Source organism: Coffea eugenioides, chromosome 1 (assembly GCF_003713205.1).
Source record: "Coffea eugenioides isolate CCC68of chromosome 1, Ceug_1.0, whole genome shotgun sequence".
In the NCBI taxonomy this organism is placed as follows: Eukaryota; Viridiplantae; Streptophyta; class Magnoliopsida; order Gentianales; family Rubiaceae; genus Coffea; species Coffea eugenioides.
This window is the reverse complement of record NC_040035.1, coordinates 41,588,580-41,599,604: the sequence shown is the minus strand read 5'-3', so window position 1 is coordinate 41,599,604 and position 11,025 is coordinate 41,588,580. Positions and strand designations below refer to the sequence as shown.

General features: G+C 31.6%; 1 protein-coding gene across 1 annotated transcript; it reads left to right on the top strand.

The window, feature by feature from the left end:
• The first annotated feature begins 4,671 nt into the window (after positions 1-4,671).
• LOC113781526 (uncharacterized protein At2g27730, mitochondrial) lies at positions 4,672-7,412 on the top strand. The gene is made up of 4 exons (XM_027327480.1): positions 4,672-4,775; positions 5,195-5,321; positions 6,467-6,505; positions 6,938-7,412. The coding sequence occupies exons 2-4, from the start codon at positions 5,220-5,222 to the stop codon at positions 7,145-7,147; spliced, it is 351 nt and encodes a 116-aa protein (XP_027183281.1). The 5' UTR covers positions 4,672-4,775; positions 5,195-5,219; the 3' UTR covers positions 7,148-7,412.
• The last annotated feature ends 3,613 nt before the right edge of the window (positions 7,413-11,025 follow it).

Sequence of the window (11,025 nt, the reverse complement as noted above, 5' to 3'; positions counted from 1 at the left end):
CAATTTAAGCTGCACTACTCCAAGCAAGCTCACGGCAAAATTTTCTAGCCAAGACAGAATTTTCCACAGCTTTGTTTTCACCATTTGATTGCGAAATTTAACACATGCAAGACTCTAATCCTGATAATCATCCAAAATCCAGTTAGATAAACATCTTTCATGCTCAGGTTGTCCAAATTCAGACCCATTCAGCAGCCAAAATAAAACAAGTGCATCAAGCTCACGGCAGGAGCTTTATATCTAACCAGAATTTCTGCAGGCTTTCACTATGCCATCCGAAGGTACAAATCAACATGCATGGTGGAAATCATCACATTTTCATTTGGCTAAATCCACTTAAGTGCTCAAGTCATCACAGGAATTCAGAAATAGAGTGCATTATCATCTCAGCTTTCGGATGGTACCTCAATATTCAAAACAGAATTTTCTAATGATTCAATTCAACATCCGACTGCTCTAACATCACATGCATATTACTAGATAACTCAAATTACCTCAGATTTATCCTAAAAATGATCCATAAATTACCTCACAACTAGTCAAGCTTTCACACGAAAATCTGGAAAATGTTTTCCTCCTCTCGGCTCACAAGCACGCGACAGGTTTTCTGTTTTGGGTTGGTGTGGCTGTGGTTGTCGGTGGAGATGGTTCTTTGGTTTCTCCCTCAGCTTACGGACAGGACAGGGACAAAGTGTGATGCAGTTCGCGGACAGCACCAGAATTGGAATTTGCAGATCTCAACTTCCTCCCTCACTCTCGGCTATATGGTGCAGCTCAAGCTTTTTTTCTTCACTCTCGGTCGATGATCACGAGGTGAGGAAAAATGGTGTCGAGTAGTTGTGGTAGAGGCTGGAATAATGAAGTCATTCGCGGTAGTGGAGGTTGAGTATATGTGTAGAGGAAAAAGATTGCACTTCGGCAGAAATGGAAATGTGTAATGAGCAATTGTATCCGAAGTGTTGTGGTGATTAGTAGTTGATATAATGGTGTGTGATAGTGGAGAAATAAACCGGCACTAAGGATAGAAAATACTAGAATGTGAAGTGGAAATGGATTCGGCAGAAATAGAATTGTGATTTTTTTGATTTTTTTGATTTTTTTTTTGATTTTTTTTTGAAATTAATTAAAAATAGATAACAAACAACAAAAACAACAAAAAAATTTAATTAACATTGGGTAGAAACTAAATAAACTAGAATCAACAAAACACAATTTTCCATTTTTCATCAATTTTCATCATTTTCCTTTTTTTCTTTTTCTCAACTTAATAATTTAACAAAAATAATAGTAAAACTAAATAAAAACAACAATTTTTAATTACAAACACATCAAAATAAACAAACTAAAAATAACAAAATTACCATTTCTTTCCATTTCCTATTTTCATCGTTTTTTTTTTCTTTTCTTTTCTTTTTTTTTTTCAAAATAACTTAACAAAAATAAACAAAATGCCAAAAGATTGAATTTAGAAGACATAAAACATATTTTGTGGGCAATTTTCTTCTTTTTTTCTTTTCTCTCCTCTTTTCTTTTTACTTTCTCATTTTCATTCATTTTCCAAGAGATTCTATGCTAACAGCTTAAAAATAAAAATAAAACTAGAAACTAAAACTAAAAATCGAATAAAACTAAAATGAAAAAATTAAAAATAAACAGCAAATGAAATTACACCAAAATTTGGTGTCTACAGACAGAAAAAATAAACAAATAAAAAGTATGACAAAAAGAAGTAAGTGATTGACACTTTCAAATTTTAAAACAATCATAAGGTAAGAAATTTAATTATTGGTCTTAAAAGTGACAAGTAAAAACTCTAGATTTAAACTGTAATTTGTTAGCATGACTATAAAATTCGAATTAGAACTGATTAATTAGATGATTTTATTACACAACTCGATAAAATGAATTATTACCAAAAAAAAAGTTACAAATATTGAATAGATTTACATTGTGAAATCAAATATATAGATATATATATATATATATTTTGGTTTAAAACAAAATTGTTAGATTTAAACACATTTATATATCTATTGAATAATATATGTACAACTACAATTAGTCTGTTTAGGTGAAATCAAATAGCATTATATTACATACTATTTGTACAATTCAAGTGAATTTAAATAGATATATACATGAATTTAAATAAAAACTATTCGTATACATGGTTAATGAGGGATGAAAAAATTCATTTTGTGAAATGTAAGAGATGAAACAATTCATTTTGTGAAATATAAGAGACTATAAATCAAATTATATAAATTTTGATTTGACAATTTTGCCCCTAAAAATTAATCACATGCAAGGCACACATTGAATTTTGACTAAAAACTAGTCAGAAACTTAGGTAATGATCAAATTTGATAAATGTGAATTTGTAAGGGATATAAAATTACATTTTTAAAAATGAATGACAAAAAAAAATCATTTTACAAATTGTGAGGGACGTTTTGAACGATTTTACCTTTTAAGTAACCATGTATCACAATTATATTTTGGATTATTATCATTTTACCCCCTTAATGTTTGGCTTTACTATCAATTTCTCCCTTAATGTTATTTTTAGTCATTTTATCCCAAAATTAATGGTTAAACTTAACGGAGTTTTTTATTAATTTAAGTGATGAGACATATTTAACATTTAAAATTATTATTACTTTATCCCCCATAAATTATAACTTTATTATCAGTTTACCCCATAAAGTAATTTTTTAAATAATTTATCCTATCATTAAACCAACTTAAAAAGTTAAAAAACTTTAGAAGATAGACACTCTTTTTTTGTATAATAAAAATAATAAAAAATTTAGAGTGGCTCTTCTCCTTTTTAGTATGAAGAAAAAAAAAGTCAAAATATTAATCTATTTCTTATTGGCAATCTTATTTATATTCAAAAAAAAGTAGAAAAATGGGTGACGGAGAGAGAGAATTCAATTCTTTTTTTTTTAAATACAAACAAGAAAGGATTCAATATTTTTATTATTTTAAAATTATTTTATTTTTCTGTTTATTACCCAATTTCAATTCTAATTTAGAGAATATTAAAGTAATACGATAATATTAGATTCTTCCTTATTTTTCCCTTTTTTTGCAAAATCTAATTTTCCATTTCCTTCTGTCCTATCTCCTTTTCTTTTCCAAGTATTAATAAGTGTGAAAGAAGAAATTTGAGAAAACCCTTTTATTTTTATGTTTTTTGAATCTTAGAGTGGAAAAAAGAAAGAATAATTATTCCAACTTTTTATTTTTAATTATATATAAAAAAGGTAAATGCATTTAAACATTTTTTAACATACTTTTTATATTAGCGATAGGGTAAAATATCTAGAAGAGAATAAAGCGATTATATTACTATAATTTAAAGGGATAAAGTGATAATAATAATGTAGTAATGCTATAAAATAAAAGAGTATTTTTGTCAAAATTTTATTAACGTGCTGAGTTGAATTACCTATATGGTGAAGTAACTAAAAGATAACATTAGGCGGTAAATTGATAATAATGATATAATTAAAGGGGGGCAAAGTGATAATAACGCTTATCTTTTTACCCTACATACATTAAATGACAAAATCGCTACCATATAATTTTTGTATAGAAAATTCAAAAAATATTAATCCAAATGGAACATATTTTTGTAATTTGAAAAGTGAAGGAATTTGTTGCTACTAAACTTGGGAGTGCTAATATGAATTCACAAGAATTCAATTGATTGCACCATTTGAAAAACAAAAAGCATGATATTTAACAATATCATAGGACAAGAATATGTTTTAAATTAATTCGTGAACCAATCAAAGTAAATAGCAAACAAATTTTGATGCTTAACAACTTTTACATCAACTTTTAAGGTTAAATTCTTGTTCAGACTAAAGTTGAAATTCTAAAAATTAGAGATCTTAAAATTTTTTAAGAAAAGGTTAAATTCATGCCCAATGAGATATAGTAACAAATTTTGAAACTTATGTGCAAATAAATCTAAGGTATTCATGGTGTACTAGATGATTTTAGTTTGATGAACATCCATTTTTTTAATGCTAAAATTCGCACATAAATAATTATGAGCTCCTTAAGAACACTAAAACCAGACCTTTGTACATTGATTTTAGTTTGATGAATATCCATTTTTTTAATGCTAAAATTCCCACATAAATAATTATGAGCTACTCAAGAACACTAAAACCAGGCCTTTGTACATTGAACTTCTTCAATTTGATTATCCTCGTTTAGGTTACACCAATATTAATAATCTAGCAAGATACACTAAAAAATATGATTAATTTTTTTGTATACTGCTAGTATACAATTTTTTTACACTAGCATGTTTAAACCATGTTACATAACATTAATTTAAATTTAAAAGTCAAATCATGTATACGTGGCATGTATTCATAACTATTAGTGTAAAAAATTTACCACAATGTTAGGGCATAAAAAGTTAATCCAAAAAATATAGCACTACAAATTATCCAAAATATATTTTCCCAAGATAATTTAATATTAGTAGTTCTTAATACTGAAAACTTGTGTAGAAAACGAAAATGCTGTTTGTGGGCTTTGTATGTTCTAAGCCCAGAATGGTGTTGGACCGGTCCACAAAATCAATTCCTTTCTTGAGCCGGAGGTATTGTGCTTCTTATTAAAAAACTACTACTAATCCGCTAGTACAACTTTCTAGTCTGCTGACGTATTTTCTTCCCAATCTATAACAAAAACCCACGCAGAACTCTATTCAGCTACTCTCACAATTTTCTCTCAATCCGAATTTCTTGGTAAGCACCCAACCTCTTGATTTTTTTTCATATATTTATTTAATTTCGAGTATTTTTCTGATTTTTTTTTCGCATGCATATCCTGCATTATTAGTTGAAGCGGTTCGAAATCAGATGAATTTATTTTGATTGTATGAAGTTCTACATTTTGTGGATTCTGGCTTGTGGGTTTTGTCTCTACATTACTAATATTCTCTTTTGTTGGGTTTTTTTTAAGGATTTTTAATTATTATTGTTATACATGTTTTTTCGTTTAAAATTCATTGGCAAAAAATTTTGGATTGTTTAATTTTTGTTGTGAATCTATGATGGGATCGATTCATTTTCTTGATTATATGTTTAGATTTCGGTTTAGTTTGCTAAAGCAGTAGGTTAGTGTAGTCAGTGGAAGATTTTGTAATTATCTACGTTTTTGACAGGGAATTCTTATCAAGGCAGCTCACAATGGCGAGTAGGATGGCAATGAGATATGTTTCTCGCAGGTTCTCTAGCAGTGGCAAAGTTCTCAGTGAGGAGGAAAAAGCTGCAGAAAATGTCTACATCAAGGTTAATAAGTACTGTTGTTTATTTGGGATATTGGGTTTCTTTTTCCTGATTGATCTTTTGGATGTTGCTGCTGGGTTGCAATTTACTTACGCATTCAGTTTTGATTTTTAGTTGCATATTTTTATGAAGGTGCTGTATCCTTTTTGGCATTTCCTGATTGTGTTCTATTTTCGGCATAGTTATCTGAGCTGCTAGACAGTTTGTATCTGTTTCTTGTTCTGTGTCTAGAACTGTATCCATACACAGAAAGGATCATACATGTGCATTATTGTATATTATCGGCTTTGGTACCTAAAGCAAATGATTAGTCGGAAATGTCAAAATTCTGAATGCTTATGTTTCCTGCAGGAGTTGTAAGTTGTTTTTTATGTTTTTTCTCGTATGCTTGACTAAATCTTTATAGGAAGATCGCATATTCTGGTTCTCAAATGCTTGGGGTTGGGTATATTGAGTACTCTGACATTTGATGGTATTGATACTCCTCAAAAGGCTTCATGTTTCGATGGTTCTTATTTTGAGTAAAATCTAACAACTCCAGATCCCTCAGTTATGCACCTGGCAAGCACCAAGTCATATTCTAGTGTTTGTTGTGTGATTCTCAAGTCTAAACTAGGTCATGAATCTTCAAACAGTGTTGAATTCTGTTGGATGTCTAGTCTAAGAATGGCTCTTATGTGGATAAAGCATGTTTAATGTGTTTAATAGACATGATCACAGGTAGGCGTTCCATTTGTTGGGCTTCTTAGTGCTAGTCTAGGGTTTACTGTGCATTTCTAGAAACTTAAGTTTGCTGTCTTGACTCTGTCCCTTTTCCTGTTCGATGTTGATTGGTCACCCTACCGCACAAAGGATTTCAGATTGAAAAAAAAGATATTTATGTCTAGCTCTCTCTTGATGGCACTTGAAAATTGATCTTATTACTTGGTCTTTTCTCCTTTTACTCATTCTTCTACTCCTAAGGTTAGGAAACTAATTTCCTCAGAGCCGTAACGGAGGATAAATGTATGAATTCAGAACTATTTATGATGTAGTTATAATTATTATACATGAATTTCTGCTTCTCTATGTTGACTTGATTGTTCATTTCGATTTCCTTTGTGTAGATCAAATTCTTTAACTGCTGAATTTGTTTGTTTGCTCTGCAGAAAATTGAGCAAGAGAAGTTGGAGAAGCTTGCACGCAAGGTACACAAAAAAATGGCTATGATTTTACCTTGGTGTTTGTGAACTATTAGTGGTTCAGTTTATACACTTTTAATTCAAAATATTCTGCAGAGTGGAAAGAAAATTCTCAGTTACTTTGACACTAGGGAAAGGAATCGTCAGATTAATTTGCGACATGATAATCATCTTGGTGATTGAATATTTGCTGCTTTGGTGTGTTCTAGCCAGAATTTGTTTGGACTTTTAGTATGTTGCATATTCTCTAGCATAACATTTTAGTTTGCATATTTGTAATTCATTCTCATCAACGTGTTATCCTATGTGGTGATATGATATGTGGTGATATGATAACCAATTGAGGCGAGATTTAAATGTGTTCATACTGTGTTTACTTTCTGCTGTTATGAGCTTCATGATTTCACTTCTTAAAACTTCGTGGCTAATTTCTAACAGGGACCAAAAGCAGAAGAGACAGCAACAGGCTCAGGGGGTTCAGGATCTGTTGCTGATGCTAAACCTAGTGCTCAGAGCTCCTCAACACCTGGTGTGTCAACTGACAAGTATAGAAACTATGCAGTTGTTGCTGGAGCGGTGACTCTTCTTGGTGCTGGGGGTTGGTACTTGTTGTCAAAAGACAAGAAAGCAGAAGAAGTGCATGACTAAGGCAAATTTACACAAAGCTATGGCTAAGAGGAAATAATGCAGACTAATCTTTGATGTGTTACCTCTTCTCTTCCCCCTTGTAACGAGTACTTTTACACTAAATGGTGGATATACAATGTGAAGCTGAGATATAATAACTTGTCTGCTACTTTGTGACGATTTTATCCATGTTAATTCTAGTAAACTACAGCTCTTTTAGAGGAGGAGGAAGCACACGCTGATACATGCAAATGATTTTTGATTTGATATGTTCTGATTGGTGATCTGTTCCCTCCTTTCTCCTACTGCTGCTTTATGGTTGGAGACCCTGTACAACATCCGAAACCCAGGTTTATGAAGCAAATTTATGGTATTCGTTGTATGTATCCACTGCATTTACAGGAAAATGCTGGGCTTCAAGTTGTGCCCTGTACCCTTTGCAGAGGAATGTTAAATATTAGGCCTGAAAATTTTAGAAACGGAAGGACGTAGATGGTGGATCTTTTAGGATAGGAAGATGAAGGCAAATTGAAAGTTTAGAAGGCTCTGGGTCTCTTGGCAGACTTTTTTCTTCCCTCAAAATGAAGGGATGAAGCCTGAAGTAAAGGAAATTACAGTGCAGTGATATTAATTTCATTTTTGTCAAGGGGGAAAGCTTGAGATCAATGTACAATTTGTTGATTTGAACGTGCAACCCAAAATGATTCCTTACAGCTTAGTCTATTGAAAGAAAGCTAGAAGTTGATGGCTTGACATTCCAGACTTGGGTGAGCGTGAAAATGCAACAGCAGATGTGACTTCAAAAAACTTCAGAAGGAGAGAAATTTATGCCTCTTTAATCTTCTTAAGCAAGTATAGCTCCAACCACAGCAATCACCACCCCTGAAAATAGAAGGGTGGACTTGAGGTTATCAGGCATCCCATGCTTGTTTTCTTTCCTTTCTGCATCAGGTTTTTCATTCTGCAAATTGCCAGCAAGTTCAATGTAGTAGTAAATGAAGTCAACCAATACAAGAACAACTCAAACACCTGTGAATTTTAGGAAAATCATAATTACTTTTGTGTTATTTCTGCAACATATACATCTTTTGGGTTAGTTCTCAACTGATTCTTGATCTTGGCAACATGTTTTGGCTAATTTTTGAAGTCGGAATCCTAAAATTAAGAACCTCCACGTTTTGGGCCTCAACCTTAGAATCAGAATAGCACATAATTACAAAAAAGGTGGCACTTAATTGTAGCCAAGTCAAGGTGACAAGTTAAGATTTAAGCCATGGTACATAGCTTTGTTCTTCAATACATAACAAAGCTATATAGTACATTTTTTTTTTCTCCTTTTGGGACATAAGCAAAGACAAAAGCAACACAGAAATTAGAGCTTACAAAGCATGAAAGTTATAAAAAAACATAAAGGGTCAGCAAATTTCATACCTTTAGTTGTTTAGAAGAGGTGGGAATATCAGGATTAAGAAGAAAATCAGAATCAAGTTCTTGCTCTATCTCTCCATCACCTAATTGATCATAAGTCAAGTCATCATCTATAGCAGCTGCAGCCATTTGATCAGCTTCTTGATCAGGAGTACCAGCCATAATTGCACTTCTTGATTTCCTTAAATTAACGCCTGAGGTGCAAATGAATCTCTAATCAGTACTAGGAAGCAAAAGAATCATCAAGAATAAATATAGCAGAAATTGTACTTGAGAATTTAAAAAAAAAAAGGCAAAAGAGAAACTATGAAGAGGAAGCTAGAGGGCATATGACACGTGGATTACATGTGTTTTGCTTCTTCGGCTTCACGTGTCTTCTGGGCTAGTACAGCACAACACCGTCGCTGCAAGATATATAATATAAACTTTTTGATGGATGTAATCATGTTGTAAGCTTTGTCCACTACTTCTACTTCATATTTTTTTTAAAATTTTTTGTTCAAAATTATTTTGGGTTAATTACATTGATCGCCCGTGAAATTTGACATAATTCCAAAAATCTCCCATGCATTGCTACACCTTGATTATGTTTCCCTCATTGTATTATATTCTCTCTGTTTCATTTGATATTCTTGTTTTTATTTTTCATCCATTTCTGTTGAAAAATATACTAATTAACTTTTAATTTATCTAAAATACCTTTATTTAATGTACTTTTACTGTCAGTGAGTGTAATTCACCTTATTCAATAATTGCTCTGATTCATGCCTTGAATAGTGCAATTTTCTATTTAGTATTATTATTATAATTAAAATAAAGGTATAATGATTAGTCATACTCCTAATATTAGCATAAGGGTATTAAAAAAAAATAGTATGTTAGATTTACTCTTCCAACAAAGTTAACTAATTTTTCTTAAATTATGTGAAAAAAAAAACAAAACTATCAAAATGGGATGGTGGGAGTATTATATGCAAGGAGATTTTTAAATTGGCATACATATTTTTGTTGGATAATTTAGCCAAGAAGGGCAGTCATTATAAATTCTATAATTTGGAAAACTACTTGAGAAATCTTCACCTTTAATTAAAAAAAAAAAAAAACTTAGAGGGGCAGCATTTTACATCTTGGAAGTTCAAGAGGAAAAGCTTATGATGTCCCTTTTTAAGGTACTCAATCCACTACCTAAATATATAATGAGACTAGGGAGCACCCAAAGTGAGAAAAACGTAATGATTAGAGAGCTCCATCCTCCTTTAAGTCGTCTTAATTTTGAGTAAAGATGAATCTGGCTTGGCAAGTTAATTATAGATTCAATATGATACTCAAGTAGGCTCAACTACATTTATGTCTATTACCACATACATCTATTTTCACTCAGCAATGTATTTTGAATGGGCATAATTTCCATCTACCAAGTTCATAAAAGAATGAAGAAATGATGCCCAAAATCCCTTTTCATGGTAACCGGAATTGGCACAAATCTACCACGATCAGAGGAGTATATGTTACAAATTCACTATCTTTGGCATTAGATGTGAATAACAATTAGAACAGACACCAGCAAAGACTTGTAAAATGCACTTGGTAAAACTTATTGCGCATTTTGCTTTGACATATAGTAGTATGTTTTCCATTGAGTAAAGATTAAGCGTAAGTAAGGGTAATTTACCAAACATGATTATCAATCCAAGAAGTTTCCTAGACTTGGTATATCGATCAGAAGTGAGAAATGACTGGCGTTTTGATGGTTGCATGATATGATTGATTCTTGACCAAAATCATTGAGATTAATAAGTTAAGTTGGTCTCCAATCAAGGTGAAGGTTGTTATGACACATTTATTAGACTAGTAGTAAATAAATTTTCTGTTGTCCTGCTTGAATTTGAGCAAGCACATGCAATAATTAACTACACTTTTAAATCCGACAAAATTTTGTGTCAAGTAAATCATGGCAGGGTCAGAACTAACAAGTAATGAAGCTGGTGCGAGGGTAGTTGTAGATGAATCCAGCAAGGTACCAGGGCAAAAATTGCTGTACAATAAGGGTCATTTGTTATTATTATTTTCCTTCAAGGATCATTACAAGGATAAAAACCAAATTTCAGGAAAAGGGCAATGAGTTTTGGTGATTGTGGAGTTAAGGGTCAAAACACTGATGAGTTAGAGTTAGACAGTGGATTTATTTGATTCATGCGTTTAAAACTTTATCTTGAGATAAAATGTAATATTAGATATTGCAAATTGATCCTCTAAATTGTAAGAAAAGAGGGATATAACCATATCTTCAAGCAGATAAGCAGTCATCTTGCTAGATATATATATATATATATGGCATAGCATGATTCATTGATTGCTCTCATTTGGGACCCTTGATATGAATGAACCATCAATTGCTATCACCCTATCTTTTGATCCCAAAACTTGAGCAACATATTACTGTTGCATTATTGCTCGAAGAATATCCTTGT